At 39.9% G+C, this 19,658-nt stretch overlaps 1 protein-coding gene across 4 annotated transcripts in view; it reads right to left on the bottom strand.

Moving 5' to 3' along the window:
* Window positions 1–19,658, bottom strand: part of epn3a (epsin 3a) — a 41,651-nt gene that overhangs the window by 7,749 nt on the left and 14,244 nt on the right. For 3 of the 4 annotated variants that reach the window (XM_034189485.1, XM_034189484.1, XM_034189486.1), the window contains exons 2-5: window positions 15,225–15,991; window positions 9,715–9,833; window positions 4,503–4,580; window positions 1,648–1,734 (exon numbers count right to left, since the gene is read on the bottom strand). In XM_034189485.1, the coding sequence (XP_034045376.1) occupies window positions 1,648–1,734; window positions 4,503–4,580; window positions 9,715–9,833; window positions 15,225–15,822 (882 nt within the window). In that variant the 5' untranslated portion in view covers window positions 15,823–15,991. The remainder of the gene's footprint in view (window positions 1–1,647; window positions 1,735–4,502; window positions 4,581–9,714; window positions 9,834–15,224; window positions 15,992–19,658) is intronic. The other variant, XM_034189487.1, reaches the window with a different exon arrangement.

Genomic DNA, 19,658 nt, shown 5'->3' with positions numbered 1-19,658 from the left:
TTGAAACTGAAAATTCAGTGTTTGTTCTTGAATTTTTTAATCATTTAAAAAGCATTATTAAAATAAAAATAAGTGTAAGATATATATTTTTTCAGTTTAAATATACTTTTGATTCAGCTCTTTAATTATTTTGATCAAATAATTTAATTTCATTTTTTACTTTGAAATATATTTTAACATGTGATGTGTCATTTTTATCAGTTACAAGATTAAATTTTTCAGAATCAAATCTTATCTTTTTGGTTTCATATTTCTTTTTTTCACCTTAAGATCTTTTTTTCACTTTCAGATCTTACTGTTTCAGTTTCAAACTTCTGGCCCCGTTCTGGCGTGGGAGGGCGTGGCTTCGACTGAAAGGGGCGTGGAATTGTGAGTGACAGCAGAGCAAACAGTCCTCACATGATGTTGCTTTCAAGAAACGTGGGTACTTTGATAGATAATAGATCTTTTTTTTTTTCAGATTACAAAACGTATGGCCTGGATTTAGCTCCATATAGTACAATATGTCCATAGAGTACCATTCAGTCAAATTTTAATAAGACTGACTGACATTATAGCAAAAAATAAAGGAACAAACGCTCACATACACACAAATGAGCAGTTCTAATATCCAAATGTGCTGAAGTAGTTGTAATGTTGAAATGCGCATCTTTTTTCACTCTGGACTTTTTTTTTCTTCCCATTTGTGAATAGTATGTAATTCTTTTTTTTAAAGGTTCTATTACCCCATAACTACAATTTTTTTCTATTAACTTTAAACACAGTATTTAAATTTATCTAATATATAATAATATAATATATAATAATATTATATATATATTATTATTATAATAATATATAATTTATCTTACCAAAAACAACATCATATAAAATATAAAATGCCCAAAAAATTGTCCATGACAAAAAAATGGTCATAAATCTTGAGATATAAAAAGGCATTAAAAAAAATCTGTGCTATATTTTTACAGGGTTGTAACTAATGATTCATTTAATGAGCAATTAATCTGTTTGATTATTTCCTGGATGAATTGGTGAATTATTTGGCACACAAAATGTCAGAAAATACTGAAAAACATTGGTGTTTCTCAAAGCACAATAATGTCTTGTTTAGTCCACAATGTCAGAAAAAAGAGTTAAAAAAAACAGGAAATATTCACATTTAAGAAGATGAAATAAAAATTTCAACATAAAAAAAAATAAAATAAATAAAAACGATGATCAAATCAGTTGTTCATTCATTTTCTGTACCCGCTCCAACTGAGGGTCACGGGGGAGCCGGGGCCAATGGCAGCAGTCACAGGGAGAGAGGCGGTGCCAGGCATTAGAATGAGTCATCTTGAAACATCCCTAATGTCGGCCGGGTTTCTTCATATCCAAACCAAGTGCAGCTGTCATTACTACTGTGCAGCAACTGTAATATATTTTTTGAAATGGCTGAAATCTGGTCAAGTCTGAATGTGTTGCTGTAGTTTGTGCACATTAAAGTAAACTTGCCACAGTGTTTAATGCATCTGCAGTTGTAGTCAGCAAAAGTTATTGCAGTAATGGCATGATGCCAGCCAGTTTTCCTTATCTGCTCAAGTATTCCTTTTGCAGACAGAAATAGAAGGTGATTGTTCTTTGTTTGCACCCCCCATGTTGCCATACCTGCTGATGTTCCTCTTTGCTCAGGCTCAGAGCGAGCTGGAGCTGGCTGTCCTCATCCATATTGGCAGAGGCAGGGGCATGGACAGGCTGTGAAGATGTCAAATAGCAGAAGGAATTAGAATTAGTGCAACAACAGGAAATAATGGGGGAATATATATATATATATATATATATATATATATATATATATATATATATATATATATATATATATATATATATACAAGGTCTGTCAATAAAGCAACGGTCCTTTTTATTTTTTTTAAAAACTATATGGATTTCATTCATATGTTTTTACGTCAGACATGCTTGAACCCTCGTGCGCATGCGTGAGTTTTTCCACGCCTGTCGGTGACGTCATTCGCCTGTGAGCACTCCTTGTGGGAGGAGTCGTCCAGCCCCTCGTCGGAATTCCTTTGTCTGAGAAGTTGCTGAGAGACTGGCGCGTTGTTTGATCAAAATTTTTTCTAAACCTGTGAGACACATCGAAGTGGACACGGTTCGAAAAATTAAGCTGGTTTTCAGTGAAAATTTTAACGGCTGATGAGAGATTTTGAGGTGATTCTGTCGCTTTAAGGACTTCCCACGGTGCGAGACGTCGCTCAGTGCTCTCAGCTGCCGTCATCAGCCTGTTCAAGCTGAAAACCTCCACATTTCAGGCTCTGTTGATCCAGGACGTCGTGAGAGAACAGAGAAGTTTCAGAAGAAGTCGGTTTCAGCATTTTATCCGGATATTCCACTGTTAAAGGAGATTTTTTTAATGAAAGACGTGCGGACGGGTCCGCGCTTCGGGACGCAGCCGACGCGGTGCGGCGGCACAGGAAAAACACCTCCGTGTTGATAACCATTTGTAAAATCCAGGCGGCTTTTGATGGCTTTCAGTGGAGTGAGTATATGAGAAATTGTTTAACAGCAGGACATGTTCCAACTTGTCCTTAAGGCTTTCAACAGAGGTGTTTTTCCTGTGGCGGAGCGTCGCGGCGGCTGCGAGTCGACGCGCGGACCCGTCCGCACGTCTTTCATTAAAAAAAATCTCCTTTAACAGTGGAATATCCGGATAAAATGCTGAAACCGACTTCTTCTGAAACTTCTCTGTTCTCTCACGACGTCCTGGATCAATAGAGCCTGAAATGTGGAGGTTTTCAGCTTGAAACAGGCTGACGACGGCGGCTGAGAGCGCTGAGCGACGTCTCACACCGTGGGAAGTCCTTAAAGCGACAGAATCACCTTAAAATCTCTCATCAGCCGTTAAAATTTTCACTGAAAACCAGCTTAATTTTTCGAACCGTGTCCACTTCGATGTGTCTCACAGGTTTCGAATAAATTTTGATCAAACAACGCGCCAGTCTCTCAGCAACTTCTCAGACAAAGGAATTCTGACGAGGGGCTGGACGACTCCTCCCACAAGGAGTGCTCACAGGCGAATGACGTCACCGACAGGCGTGGAAAAACTCACGCATGCGCACGAGGGTTCAAGCATGTCTGACGTAAAAACATATGAATGAAATCCATATAATTTTTGAAAAAATAAAAAGGACCGTTACTTTATTGACAGCCCTCGTATATATATATATATATATATACACGAGATCTGTGAGAAAAGTATCGGACCTTTTTATTTTTTTCAAAAATCATATGGATTTGAATCACGTGTGATTGCATCAGACAAGCTTGAACCTTCGTGCGCATGCGTGAGTTTTTTCACGCCTGTCGGTTGCGTCATTCGCCTGTGAGCAGGCTTTGTGTGAGCACTGGTCCACCCCTCTCGTCGTTTTTTATTGCGAATAAATGTCTGAACGATTTGGAGCTTTGCTGCATCAATTTTTTCCCAGAAACTGTGAGAGACCTCCAGGTGGACACCATTCGGAAAATTAATATGGCTTTCAGGGACGATTTTATGGGGATTATACAGATTAAGGAGTGTTACTGCCGCTTTAAGGATGGCCCACAACTGCTGAGAGTGCGGCACGCTCCCAGCGCCGATCGACATGCTCAAACAACCAGATCATTTCCAATGTGAAGGCTTTGTTGATCCGGGACCTCGTCTGACTTTCACAATAAGGCAGGAGATGTGGACATAAGCACTTTTTCGGCACATTCCACTGTTACAGGAGTTTTTTTCATGGAAAGAAAAGTGGAGGGACGAGCCACGGAGCAGTTCATTACGTGGCACAAAAACACCTCCGTGGTGGTCTCACAGGATGGCTTTCAGGTGGATTTCAGATGGATTCTGGTTATTCGCAATAAAAATCCGACGAGAGGGGTGGACCACTGCTCACACAAAGCCTGCTCACAGGCGAATGACGCAACCGACAGGCGTGAAAAAACTCACGCATGCGCATGAAGGTTCAAGCTTGGCTGATGCAATCACACGTGATTCAAATCCATATGGTTTTTGAAAAAAATAAAAAGGGCCGATACTTTTCTCACAGACCTCATATATATATATATATATATATATATATATATATGTTATCATAATGCGTTTCCACCAGTAAAGTGAAAATTCTCTTTGTCCTTCCCTGGAAATACATCAGAAGAGGTCCTAGTGCATGTGATGGACATCTCATACAACTTGCTTAAGAGAAAGAAACCTCGAGTGGTTAGTGGAACAGAAGGAGGCAGCACGGTTAGTCTTTGTACACTGGAGAAAGCTGCACATCCTTTTATTTTTGCACTGAGTGAGTGAGTGAGGCCATAGATGAAATCCAGGGAGGGGAGGACAGACTGTGAGTACACCATGCAGTTGTTTCTCAGTAGGATATAAAAACTGGACCAGGAGGCTTGTTTTAGTGGAGAGGAACAGGAGGAAGGGTAAGAGGGAAGTGTAATCTCTGGCCCCACTGAGTTTGTACCTTCTGGGCCTCCTCCTTGCTGAGACTCATAGCGAGCTGGAGCTGGGTCTGTTCATCAATATCCACTGTAGGAGGGGGCTAGGGCCAAGCAGAAATGGTTCAGGAAGAAGACTAATCAACACCAAAAAGGGTTTAAGGGATGCACATGAACGTTTGAAGTTTTGAAATGCAGGAAGCACTGTGGCTTAGTGGTTAGCACTGTTGCCTCACAGCAAGAACGTCATGGGTTCAATTCCCACCTGTGACCTTTCTGTGTGGAGTTTGCATGTTCAACTCCACTGTGTTGGTGTGCAAAGGCAAAATTAGAAAACGTGTCAATGTTCCCGCAATTATGGAACTGGCTGTATATACTCAGGGCAATAAGTGGTTGTACATATTTTATATATCCTGCTTGCCTTTGGTTCAACTTTAGGAAATCAGTGGTGGGCACAGTTTTGCTAATTATTGAAGCTAATATTTTCATTATCGGATTACCTTTTCAGATAACTTTGAAAAGCATCATCAGGCCAATTATCTTCTGATAAATTTTGGTCCAATAATTTTTAGATCGCTAATATGTTTTTGCAGGTGAAGTGAATCAAGCATTAACAGATAAAAACCTTTATTAAGCCTGATATCATTGATTTCAGCACTTATCGGTTAAGGATTTTGTAGTCAAAAAAACACTATTGTCTGTAAACAGAGAAGAACTGGTTTCTCTCTGCAATTAAAAAATAGCTAGTCACAAGATAATTCCTCTTGATATATACCAACTCACCAGCAATATCACCCAAGTCATCCAGAGGCATACAGGTTTAACGTATGGTTAAAATTTTAACAAAACTAATTTTGGACATGTTATTTAAATTAATGTCACTTCTGAAGTTTTATAAAGCAAAAATATCAGCTATATTTTTTAGTTTTAAAGTACTGCACTAATTTTGAAGGTTTTAGTGTGGACATGCTGTGTGCAGGTGGTGCATTATGGGTAATCCCTGTACAGTCACGACAGGAGAAATGCATTTGAGACGCTTTGATCAGGCTCCACACGGACAACACAGCATTAAACTCTTTGTATATTGTGCCTAAAACTCTCATGAATATATTCTCTGGGCTTATAGACGTTGTTACTTGTTATTGTGTTTGTTTTAAATTTTTTTCCTGTTTGCTCTATGGTCTCTACTGCCATCTACTGGCCAGTAGTGTTCATGTCAGTATTCACCCTAAGTATTGAGATATCCCGTAAATTATATTTCTTTGCATGCCTGATAGTTGTTGCAGCCTCTTGCTGCAGCTAAAGAAAAAAATATACATTTTGGTTGTATAATGTTCATTTACAATTGTCGTCATGGATTCTGTTGTTTAAACCGCAGAGCTGCAGCGCTAAAAAAACAAAACAAAAAAAACCTGTACGCAAAGGGGTAAGGGTCTGAGCATCTGGGCACGAGTAGATGGCAGTGTTCTATGCATTTTGATCCCAGTTACATTGTCAAATCACAACTTGACTTAGTTATGGCTTAAACAAATTGCTTGCTTTTTTTTTATTTTTTACATATAATTAAAATGGCATATTTTACAAAAGCACATTTAAATACCAACACACGTCACATCACATTAACGTGTTGGTTTTTACATAGAATGAATGAGTCAACCAATCAGTGTTAGTGGAGGCTCATTTTTCCATAATCCCTTTGGCATCTGTGTGTGTTTGTTACAAAACTTCAGAATTAGTGCATTATTCAACATTAAAAGATATATGTTATATTTTAACTTTGTACAAGTGACAGAATTGACATTAATGGAGTTATTCTATTGGCATTAATTTTATTTATAAACCAAACCATAAGTCAGCACTGCTTTATTTTCTAAGACCTTCGCCTCATGGCAACACTGCCATTGAGTAGAGAGTTGAGCTTCGCTGCTTCTCTGAACTGCTTTGGTGCTGGAAGCTATATAATAAACAGAAGCTTCCAGTAGTGTGCAGGGGGCTCAAAGAGGGAAGCGCTGACTCATCGTTTAGGTCTGTGGTCGCCTTTGATACTAACAGAAGCGATCGTGGTGTTAAAAATCAAAATCAGCTTGTTAGTAGTTGCAAGTGTACTGGAAACAATACTGAAAGTAATCGGTTATCTGTAGCTTCTGATAAATTTTTGGTTGGTTTATCGGTTTAGCTTTATAAAAGATAACTTTTCACTTAGCTGATTAACTGTTATCGAAGCTAGCTTTTTGGTTAGCTGTGCCCACCACTGTAGGAAATACATTTTTACATGGATCATTATATTAAATTTAACTATGTACCATTGAGCAGCATGGTGGCTTAGTGATTAGCACTGCTGCCTCACAGCGAGAAGGTCATGGGATCAATTCTCACCTGTGGCCTTTCTGTGTGGAGTTTAAATGTTCTCCCCATGTTTGCGTGGGTTCTCTCCAGGTGCTCCGGCTTCCTCCCACATCCAAAGACATGCAGATTAGGTGGATTGGAATCTTTAAACTGTCCATAAGTGTGCGGGTGGGTGTGAATGTCTTTGTTTGTCTATATGCAGTGGTGGGCACACTTCCGATAATCCAATAACAGATAATTATTGAAGATAATGTTTTCATTATTGGATTATCTTTTTAGATAACTTTAAAAACCATTATCGGACTAATTATCTTCCGATAAATTGTCATCCGATAACTTTTAGACCGATAATGTAGTAAACCAAGCTGAACTGCAGCAAAACATTTTTAAAATTTAAAATCAGTTGAGACCTATCTGTTAAAGGTTTCCTAAGAGATGTATAGTTCTACCCTCTGCAAACAGAAGAGAGCTGCTTTCAGAAGAAACCACTTTATCCTCTGCAGGCAAAGGAGAACTGGTCACAAAAAAATATATATTTTCTTTAATATCATACTGATACACTGGCAATATCACCCAAGTCATCCAGAGGCATACATTTTTAACTTATGGTTCAAATTTTAATCAAACTAATTTTGGACAAGTTATTTAAAATTACTGTCATGTCTGAAGTTTTATAAAGTAAAAATATCAGATAATGTTTTAGTTTTAAAGTAATGTGCTAATTTGTAATGTTTTGTGAGCACATGCTGTGCCCAGCAGTGCATTATGGGTAGGATAGTCTAATCTCAGTACGTTCACGACAGGACAAATGCATTTCAGACACTCTGTTCAGGCTCCACGAACAGCAGCATTAAACTCTAGTGCCTAAAACTCTAGTGAATATATTCTCTGGGTTTACAGATGTTATTGTATTTGGGTTTGTTAAATTCCACACATCTTAAATGTAGCAGACATGGATTATCTGGGATTTTGTTTTGGCAAGTTTTCAAGGCCTCTACTGCCATCTACTGGCCAGTAGTGTTCATAGCAGTATTCGCCCTAAGTACTAAGCGTCTGAGCACCAGTAGATGGCAGTGTTCTATTTATTTTGACCCCGGTTATATCAGATGGTTGTCAAATCAACTTTTTGGCTTTGCAAATGGCTTTTTTTTTTTTTTTTTTTTTTTTTACAAATTAAGTTTAAAAACAAAACAACAACAAAAAAACATTACAAGACAGCTCTGCAGTGTTTGCACATGCACAGTGCGAGCGGTTGGATGCTTGTAGCTCTTCAGCAGCCAGACCAGAATAATATCAAGCAGGTTTGATTTTCATTTGACCATACGATCGGTGATCAGGAGGTGGTCATGAGATGTTAAATGCAGCTTGTTACTCCATGTACACTACACGATGCAAGACGCACGATTAACCTGAAACCCGGTCCAAAAAATTCTCGCACAAATGAAAAATCATCTGAAAAGGGCCAAAACTCGCACAGTGTAAAGCCAACATTTATGTGTCAAGACAATACTGAGTGCACGTTTTACAACATTATAAAACGTGTGCACAGCACTAATAAAACATGCGCACATCCACATCTCCACATGCAAAACATTTTGCGATGACACTTCCAGGGCTCCATAAAAATGCCTGTTTTTACAAATAAAAAAATGGAATATTTTACAAAAGCACATTTATCTGTAAACACCAACACACGACACACGTCACATTAATGTGTTGGTTTACATAATGAATGACTGAACCAATCAGTGTTTAGCAGAGGCACTTTTACCCAGAATCCTTTGCGATCTGTCTGTGTTTGTTACAAAACCTCAGAATTAGTGCATTATTCAACATTAAAAGATATGTGTTATATTTTAACTTTGTACAAATGACAGAACTGACATTAATGGAGTTATTCTATCAATATTCACACAAAACCATAAATCAGTATGACTTTATTTTTCAAGACCTCCACCTGAACGGAGTGTTGTTATTGGTAGAGAACTGGCTTTGTGGCTGCTTCCAGCAGGGGGCAGCATGTTCAAACATAGAAGTGCTGGCTCAGTGTTTGGGTCTTTTGATGCTTCCAAAAGCGATCTTGGTGTTAAAACTCAAATTCAGGTTGTTAGTAGTTGCAAATGTACCAGAGACAATATGGAATTTATCAGTTATCTGTAACTTCCGATACATTTTTTGGTGGTTTATCTTTATCACAGATAACTTTTCAGTTATCTGATTATCTGTTATCGATGTTAATGTTTTGGTTATCTGTGCCCACCACTGTCTATATGTGGCCCTGCGACAGACTGGCATCCTGTCCAGGGTATACCCCACCTCGCGCTCTATGGCTGCTGGTATAGGCTCCAGCGACCCGCGACCCTTGAACTAAGGGGTTGAAGATGAGTGAGTGAGTGAGGTTTGAAATACAATAATTAGAGGTGATTCGTGGGTATTTGGAGATGGAGCTCAGTTTGACCATCAAAATCAACAATTTATTATGAGTGCATAAACAAATTTGTAGCAATATTTCCAGACTAAATGAACAGAAATCAGAGTATGAAGCCTGCCCAGGTCTTAGAGACTGAATATGGGCGCTGAGGATCAATGCACATATCCTGTCTGGCTTCTCACTCTCTTAGCGGCCTCCTCCCTTTTTAAGCCCGACTCTCACTGATTGGTCAAAGTGCCATTACTGACCCCCTCAGAGACGCACTAGATGATATCACTCCCTGTTAAAGGTTCCGGGAAATGGAGAATCTAGAAATGATATGACCAGTGTTTCGCCACAATGATGTGCACGCACCAAACAAGGCTAAGAAAGCCATTTCTTCCAGGTGCACCTGCTACAAGGAAGAAGGGTTTGTGCTTAGTAGAAGGTCAGTGTGTGCAAGTTATCTGAGCAGCTGGTACCTTTTCGCTTTCTTCTCGGCTCATAGCCAAGGCCAGCTGCAGCTGCAGCTCCTCTTCTCCACTGGTCTGGGGTCTAGCTTGTTCCAAGTCCGGGGCAATGCGAGGTGAGGAAGAGGAGGCTACAGAAATAGGGGGAAGTGCAGAAATGAATGGAAATTTGATGAGTTCAGTAGCACAAAATGTGATGTAGAGCTATCAGAAAACCAGTGCAAAGATATTATTTACTTTTTTTGTAGTTTATGAAAGAGCTGGTGCTGGTTTTGCTTGCTGATTAATATTTACCCATTGCCTTTTGTTTCAGGGCCTTTGCTGGCATTGCTTGCCACAGCCTGGCTAACTCTGCCTGGACTCAGAACAATGACGTACTTGTGTACAGAGGAGGGTTAGTGGAGACTGGGGTGGGGGGGCAAAGAAGGGCTGGAGTGGGGCCTACCTTATTCCCCCAAGCGTCTGGGCGAGTTCCAAAATGTATATCCAGGAGTGGGAAAGGGGAAACTGATTGGCCTGGATGCCAAGCTGGGGGTCATAGGGCTAAAAGACAGCATGTTGGAAAGTCGGCTCTCGAAACCTAGTCACATCCAGTGTGCCCGAGCTGCGCTGGAATGCATGCTGGCAATTAGCTGCAGCCAACCTCTTGACCTCCGCCCACACCATCTGTCAGTATTTTGTCCGACACACCAAACACACTGGAACCAGTGAGAAAACACTGCTATCTTTTCTTGCATGACTTTGAAACTACCCAGAGCACAGCGACTACAGTACAACGGCAAATACTCAAGTGTAAAAGTTACACACAACAACGTACATGCAAAGTTACAGCTACTTGAACACCTGCAGCACACTACTAAGAAAGCAGTTTCGGTCATCTGAAACCTTTCTGGAAGGATTAGCACCAAAAGTGTGAAACTGCAGCTGCTAATAACCTGCATAAAGGCAAACTTAGTAATAAACAAAGATGAACAATTAAACAAATAATAATCAATGATATGTGATAACAGGTTCTGATTTAAGATGCTTATCAGGAAGAAAATGCCAAGTTTCTTGTGATTAGGTCTGTAAAAGTTATGTCAGCAACATTTTCTGCTTTGAAATTTTAGATTCTGATCTATATACAGGGGAGGACCACTGAACCTCTTATTTTAGGCCACATTGGCATCTTTCAACATGTTTTGCGTTTACTGTTTTATATAATACCAGTAGGGTACCTGGCGATGCCTTCATGTGAACTCTTGACATTTTTGCTTTCCCTTTGACTTATCATAATGAATCAAATGCTGTGGTTACTGATGCTAAGCAATGGACCAATCACAGGCGGACATGCTACATACCCAGACATCTGACATTTATATATAAGCTACACATTTACATGGGAATGTTGGCATGATGGGACATTTGGACTTATTCAAGCAGGCACATGTAAACCAGAACTTTTATTTGCATGTGATTTATGAAGACTTGCTGTGAATCGCATGGTCCTGATGGCCACTAAGTCTACAATTCCTTGTTTTGATTTGTTCAGTTTCTCAAATTTGAGAAGTAATTTTTAAATACTTTGTGCGCGGCTCTGTTTCCTTGCCAGAAAACCTCCCACCTGAATCTGCCATCAAAATATCAATGTGCCAGGTTTCAGTGTATCCAGCTCTTAAACCGAATGACAAATGACACGATTGGTTTAATTCACATTACACTCAAAACACACCCATTGTACAGTGGGGCAAAAACGTATTTAGTCAGCCCCTGATTGTGCAGTTCTCTGACTTAGGAAGATGAGAGAGGTCTGCAATTTTCATCATAGGTACACTTCAATTATGAGAGACAAAATGAGAAAAAAATCCAGGAAATCAAATTGTAGGATTTTTAAAGAGTTTATTTGTAAATTATGGTGGAAAATAAGTATTTGGTCACCCACAAACAAGCAAGATTTCTGGCTCTCACAGACCTGTAACTTCTTCTTTAAGAAGGTCTTCTCTCCTCCACTCGTTACCTGTATTACTGGCACCTGTTTAAACTCATTATCTGTATAAAAGACACCTGCAGCCTCAAACAGTCAGACTCCAAACTCAACCATGGCCAAGACCAAAGAGCTGTCAAAGGACACCAGGAAGAAAATTGTAGCTGTGCACCAGGCTGGGAAGAGTGAATCTACAATAGGCAAGCAGGTTGGTGTGAATAAATCAACTGTGGGAGCAATTGTAAGACAATGGAAGACATACAAAACCATTGATAATCTCCCTTGATCTGGGGCTCCACCCAAGATCTCATCCCGTTGGGTCAAAATGATCATGAAAATGGTGAGCAAAGATCCCAGAACTACACGGAGGGACCTGATGAAGGACCTGCAGAGAGATGGGACCAAAGTAACAAAGGCTACACACTACGCAGAGAGAGACTCAAATCCTGCAGTGCCAGGCGTGTCCCCCTGCTTAAGCCAGTACATGTCCAGGCCCGTCTGAAGTTTGCCAGAGAGCATATGGATGATCCAGAAGAGGACTGGGAGAATATCATGTGGTCAGATGAAACCAAAATAGAATTTTTTGGTTAAAAACTCAACTCGTTGTGTCTGGAGGAAGAAGAATGCTGAGTTGCATTCCAAGAACACCATAGCTACTGTGAAGCATGGAGGTGGAAACATCATGCATTGGAGCTGTTTTTCTGCAAAGGGGACAGGACGACTGATCCGTGTTAAGGGAAGAATGAACGGGGCCATGTATCATGAGATTTTAAGCCAAAACCTCCTTCCATCAGTGAAAACATTGAAGATGCAACGTGGCTGGGTCTTCCAGCATGACAATGATCCCAAACACACCACTCAGGCAACGAAGGAGTGGCTCCGTAAAAAGCATTTCAAGGTCCTGGAGTGGCCAAGCCAGTCTCCAGACCTCAACCCCATAGAAAATTTGTTGAGGGAGATGAAAGCCTGTATTACCCAGCGACAGCCCCAAAACATCACTGCTCTAGAGGAGATCTGCATGGAGGAATGGGCCAAAATACCAGCTACAGTGTGTGCAAACCTGGTGAAGACTTACAGGAAACGTTTGACCTCTGTCATTGCCAACAAAGATTATGTTACAAAGTATTGAGTTGAACTTTCGTTATTGACCAAATACTTATTTTCTACCATAATTTACAAATAAATTCTTTAAAAATCCTACAATGTGATTTCCTGGATTTTTTTTTTCTCATTTTGTCTCTCATAGAAGTGTACCTATGATGAAAATTACAGACCTCTCTCATCTTTCTAAGTAGGAGAACTTGCACAATCGGGGGCTAACTAAATACTTTTTTATCCCACTGTAAATTAAGAGACTAAATGCAACCTCTTTGTGTCCTACGCTACATTCAGATTACATGCTGCATAAGTAGCAAACTGGAGCTGGTCATCTACTTCCTGCACTTGCCCTATGCATGTTCGACTGTGTGCTATCAATCTTCAAGATATGGATATAAATGTTCCAATGCTATGTAACGTGTACCTAACCTGTTTCTTGACAGCCTTGCAGTCTGGTTGTCAAAAACTAATTGAATATCTCAGGTTTTTGGTCAAAATAATTAGTTTGAACAGTATTATGTGGATAATTGTAACGGGCATTTCTCTATGTTCTGATTTCTTTTAACAATCTCTACAAATAATTGTTAAAAGTAAACAATAATCGTTAAGGTAATCAGAGTAGTGGCCCTATACCACAAGCACTTCAAACAGAAGTTTCTTTTGTCAGATGCCTTTGAATTACTGAATTATTTCTGAACCTGTGTTCATATTTCAGCAACTCATAACACTGACCCAGATCTTCGAGATGCCCACATGTTTCCACTGGCACACGATCTGACATAGGAAAGTATGCAAACAACTCATATTAAGTGGAAACTATAGAGGAGAAAAGCAGTGAGAATAGAGTTTTGAGCGATTCGCGGGAATTAAAGAGTCAGATAAAAGCTGTAGGCTTTTAAAACAGTCACCAGTGCTCTTCTGAAACCACGGCTTTGCTCCTGAGTAACACCGCGGAGTGAAACAACACGCCAACCACACAAATGCCACAGGAAGAGCTGGCAAATACAAGTGATACCGCATTTACAAATTTAACTTTTTCATGTCATCAGAGAGAACTAATGATTTTCACAAGCAATTAATATTCAATATCCTTTTTTTCCACTTCCCCTAACAGTATTAGTAAGGCTGCCGTTTCTTGTCCTTTGTAAATCAAGTTTAACTGACGTGACTACAACCAAGAGAATGAAAAGAATGCAGATGTTTCTCGGCTGCCATCACCAGTAGAAAGATGAAGTGAAACCCTGCAGTAGAACTAGGAAAAACTGAGAAATCAGATAATACTTATCAGAGCCTGAGTGCTCAGCAGTAGTGGGTGCAACTAACCTAAAACTGAAAAGGTAACTGTGATTACACTATACTGATAACTTTGGCTTGGGTTTTTGGTTCTAACCCCCAGAAAAATAGACGTAAAGATCTCACATTTTAATATGCTGAAGCGTGAACGTGGAGATTCCCAAAAAAGCTTTAGCATGCCACAGCAGAGTCAAGATGGATCTGCATGTTGAATTGGCATGTTTTTTGGGGGGTTTTTTCACGCTGGACGCCCTTCCTGACGCAGGGATTTGAACTGGGAACCTTCCACACTGAAACCAAGTGCACTAACCACTTGGCCACCACCCCTGCTCCAAGACATACACAAATAATTTAGTGAATAAATTTCAATTTCAATTTTCAATTTATTTTCATTTATGTAGCGCCAAATAACAACAGAGTTGCCTCAAGGTGCTTCACACAAGTAAGGTCTAACCTTACTAACCCCCAGAGCAGCAGTGGTAAAGAAAAAGTCCCTCTGAGGAAGAAATCTCAAGCAGACCAGACTCAAAGGGGTGACCCTTTGCTTGAGCCATGCTACAGACACAAATTACAGAACAATTCACCAAAGGAAATTACAGGAAATGCTGCATGGTGCACAGGACAGGAATAAATGAAAGCATTTATTCACAGTGCAGTAATTATTAAGCTAATAAATAAATGTTAAGAAATAAAAAAGATAAATAAATGTTAAGAAATAAAAAAGAATATACATGGAAAATAATTTATATAATCTAATTAATGAACTGCATAATTGCATTTACTCTGGCTTAACGTCCTGCTCCTCGAACTCCCTGAGGTGATGCTCGTCTTCACAGGATGTGTTCATTTCATTTACTGGCTCAGTGTTTAAGATCCAAGAGGAACAAATACAAGATTTTAGGGTTTGCAAACAGTTCTGACCATTAAACTTTAAAAAATATTAGCTGACTTAAAGTTAACGGACCTAAATTTAGTGGAAGTTAATTGGTCCACTAATGGGTTTCAAAGTTAGATGAAAAGTGATGTGCTCATGAAAACGTTCCCTTTACTAACTGGCCGTTAGCTGAATTGTGTCCACCTCTGGTGTCCAGATCATCTCAAACTGGGCAAATAAGAGAAACAAGTGACCAACTCTTCAGTGAATGCATGTCATGTTTCTGCTACTCACAGCGGAATGAGGATGGTGAGCTTGTGCACATGGCGCCATCATCTCCATAGCACCCTGAAGAGGTGGGTTGGCTTGTGCGGCGGCCTGGGTATGCAGGGGGCAGCGATCCAGAGCCTAAGCTACTGGAGGTTCCGGCCATTCGTGTCTTGGTCTTCTTCGCTTGGCTCCTCTCGCGCTTCAGCTTGTCTTCATCCCGTAACAGAGCTACCAGCTGCTTGGCCTTCTCCCGGACATTGATCCCTTGGTCCCTTCCATCCCGGTCTATGTACTGAAAATCTCTCAATGTTTGGATGGTGTAAATGTTGTCCCGACATTGCTTGGCCACACGCTCGGAGCCCGTTTTAATCAAGTAGTCCAGCAGAGTCAACGCTTTATAAACGTGCCGCCAGTTTTTGCCGTGATCATTCAGTCTCTTCCAGATCATACCCATAACCTCGGTGAAAGCCACGACGTTGAAGGTCAGGTCCGAAATTTCAGACATAAGGGAGCTAGGAGGGCCCCATGGGTCATTGGATGTGGCTTCTCGCACCTTTATCTCAGCCTCTGTGTAGTTGTTGACCATGTTTTTCATCTGGCGGCGTAGCGATGAGGTCTGCATGATGGCAGCAGAGTTTCACACGTGGCAAAGGATAATCTGACAGCAGACAGCCCTCTGTGCTGCCTTGGACAAGGTTAACCAAGTGACTCAGGAGAGATCCGTTCAACGAGAGAATGCTGTGAAGTCGTCCTTCTCTTTGCAACTTGGCTGACACAGACAACTGCCCCTCCTGGAAAGGAAATATATATATATTTTTTTTATTGAAATTACAACATCAAGATTCTAAATAAAAATCTGTTTTCCATCCTTCCCTTCAAATTCGTCAGTTAATTAATTTACCAAAAAATGAGTGAGAATGATTTTAATAAACAATTATATATTTGTCATTTACAAAGTAAAGAAGGCTAAACTTTGGTTTCAGCTTCTCAAACAAGCAGATTGTCTCATTTTCTTTGTTGTAAATATCTTTTAAGATTTAATGACACAAAACAATCAATTAAATTCTAGAAAACTGCAACGCACTTTTGCTTTTCTCACTATTTTCTGAAAATTTATAAAATAAACTAGTATTAAGCAGCAATGCACCACCAGATCTGGGCTTTGGAAATGAGAGAAACTGTCAAACAAGCTCATTTTGTACTACATGCAACTTAAAAACCACACATATGTTGAGAGAGAGAGAGAAAGAAAAAGAAAGAGAGAGAGTGTGTGTATGTGTGTGTTTGTTTCAGCTGTATTCATTAAAATAAAAAATAAAAATAAAATCCTTCCTGTAGGGTTATGTGGAGGTATGACACTGTTATTTGACATTAACATACAATGTAGCTGCTGTGAAATAATAGTGAGGTATGGTGTGTACTCCCGTAGGATCTACGCATACATGCTAAAATTGATTTTGTTGCTGTTTGGGTTTCAGTAGGAGTGTCAGAAAATAACGGGGTTCAAATTTTCAGACCAATGCTTCTCTTCTGCAAGGGGGCAAACGTTAGTACAAGGGTAAATTGAAAATCAAGTTAAATTACATTAAAATATACACTAATACGAGTATATCCATCTTGTTGAGAAGATTAAAATAAGGTATAGATTTTCTAGGTTCTTAGGGCTTTAAAGGTTTAACGTCATCCTAGGGTGAATGCTCAGATGTTATTGAAAGTGGTGTCAAATGATTCCTCTTGTCACACTGAAACAGTAAATGCATTTTAACTGATTTGGTGATGGTGCCATTTGCAACATCCAGGGAATGTCTTGGTGACCCCCATAGACCATGTAGACCCTTGATACATTTTGCTGTTTAATTATCCAACCAAATGCCACACACTGTACAATAGTACATTTTGGATCCTATGAGACAATACGAACAACTTGTCACGAGTTTCAACAAAATCTGAGCATCGGGTACATTTTTCCCCTGGATGACCTTGAACCATTACTGGGTGTGTGGACAACACTTATGTTGCCTTATCGATTAACAAGACGTGATGAGGCCTGAAGTGTAACGTGCAGACAGTGATGGCTCCCTGGGTTCAGATGGGTGGGACATGTCAGTCACCCACCATGCTTATGGAAAAGGCTGGAACCAGTTCTGTACAGTATGGATGAGGCTTTTTTTATAGCTGGACACTGAAACTGGTTTAATGATGCAGTGTAAAAATCTGCTCTTTATTCCAGATTTCAGGCAAGTGAAACACTGGATGGGATTGGCTTTTGGAACATTTTCTTATGATCAAATTGTAAGCAATAGCTAAGGACAAAAGTCGGTAGGAAGAGTTTGCTGGTCTGTCATTTCTGTCAACCACTTTAACTAAAGGTTGGAATGTAGGCAAATACGAGGTCTGTTAGAAAAGTATCCGACCTTTTTATTTTTTTCAAAAACCATATGGATTTGAATCACGTGTGATTGTATCAGCCAAGCTTGAACTTTTGTGCGCATGCGTGAGTTTTTTCACGCCTGTCGGTTGTGTCATTCACCTGTGAGCAGGCTTTGAGTGAGGAGTGGTCCACCCCTCTCGTCGTTTTTTTCATTGTTTAGGAATGGCTCAGAGACTGCCACTGTGAGAAACTGTGAGGCACATCCAAGTGGACACCATTCGAGAAATTCAGATGGTTTTCGGTGAAAATTTTATGGGCTTCAGAGAGATTAAGGAGTGTTACTATCGCTTTAAGGACGGCCCACAGCGGCTGATGGCGCGCCGCGCTCCGAGCCGCGATCGACAGGCTGAACGACCATTTCATTTCTAAACGGATGGCTGAATGGATCCGTGACCATCGTGTGCAATTTCTCTGGTTATCACAAGAGCTGGACATCAACCAATGAAAAAAAAGACGAGAGGGGTGGACCACTCCTCACTCAAAGCCTGCTCACAGGCGAATGACACAACCGACAGGCGTGAAAAAACTCACGCATGCGCACAAAGGTTCAAGCTTGGCTGATGCAATCACACGTGATTCAAATCCATATGGTTTTTGAAAAAAATAAAAAGGTCGGATACTTTTCTAGCAGACCTCGTATATACTTTTTACAATCCTTATAGAGACAAACATGTAGTGTACATTAAAACACAATTTGACTCAATTTTAGATTTACCCCGTACTAATATTTTCCCTCCTTGAAGAAGGGGGCAGCAGTCTGAAAATTTGAACCCCATCATTTTCAGCCAGTCTGGTCCCTAATAAATCCAAAAACAGCAAGAAAATCAATTTTAGCACAAAAATGCTACAGGAATTGTTTCATTGACAAACCATATGTCACACTTTATTTCTCTAATTTAGTAAATTTCTATGAGCAAACAGTCCATCTCTCTCAGTGACACCATGCTTCTACTCCATCAAGTATCCAGCAGGTGGCAGACATCAAAGTGGTGCATCAAAGTTCGCCAGATTTGAAAGGGTTTGCCCTCATTATATGCCTTTTTAATGTGGTATATTGGAAGATGATTGAGCTTATAGTTTTTTACCCAAGGCCATCAAATATGGCCACCAGATATTGCAAAGGCTGTCTGTCCATCCATCCGTCCGTCTGTCCATCTGTCTGTGCTCAGCATAAGTCCAGTCCTATTACTGCCAAGGTCTTCAAATTTACAGGAAACATTCTTGGGTTTTTGGAACCTAATAACACCTCTGAACGTATTTACAAGCCATTTCACAGATGTTAGCATGGTGACGTCACACGCTGGTAGGTAGTTGCAAAACTCTGTTTTGTTTGTGTGTAAATATATCTTCTGTGTCATATATTATGTAACAGCTAGTGAGAAATAAACACTTCTAAAACTGAAACTGCTGTTTATGTAACCTGATAACACTTCTGGAGTCATTGACAAGACATTTTGCACACGATAGTGTGCATACTGTCAAAGCTAACTTTATATGGAGTTACATTTGTGTCATTAAAATCTGCAAATGCACAATTCCTTGATTTGCACAACTTCTGCTCTTAATAGGTAAATATTGTTTTTGATTGATTGATAAAGGGGCATTACTGAACATGTACAAATTGTACATAAGACAATAAGATCTTAATAATTAATTAAACAACTGTAAATTATAAAGAACACAATGCTCATACGGGCGAGGGTCTTTTAGCATTGCGTTATATTATTAGTTATGTTAACAAACAGGAAGGGATGGACTCATCCATCCATCCATTGCATTTTAGTGAGTGGATGGAATCCAGCCCTATCCATCATCAATTCCTATAGTGGGGCATATATGTAACAAAAATTGCAGAGATGTTCACATCTGACAGAAAGTATGTAAATTTGCATACAGAATCTTTGAAGTATGCTGAGTTCAGATCTTGCCCGGATCCAAGCACTTTTCCCAAGGGATCCAGTCGCAAAATGAGAATTAAGGATGGCCGTCGACATTATTGGTTCATTAGATTTCATACTCCAGTCTTT

Source organism: Thalassophryne amazonica, chromosome 16, assembly GCF_902500255.1.
Source record: "Thalassophryne amazonica chromosome 16, fThaAma1.1, whole genome shotgun sequence".
Taxonomy (NCBI): domain Eukaryota; kingdom Metazoa; phylum Chordata; class Actinopteri; order Batrachoidiformes; family Batrachoididae; genus Thalassophryne; species Thalassophryne amazonica.
This window is presented reverse-complemented; position numbering and strand designations above follow the sequence as displayed.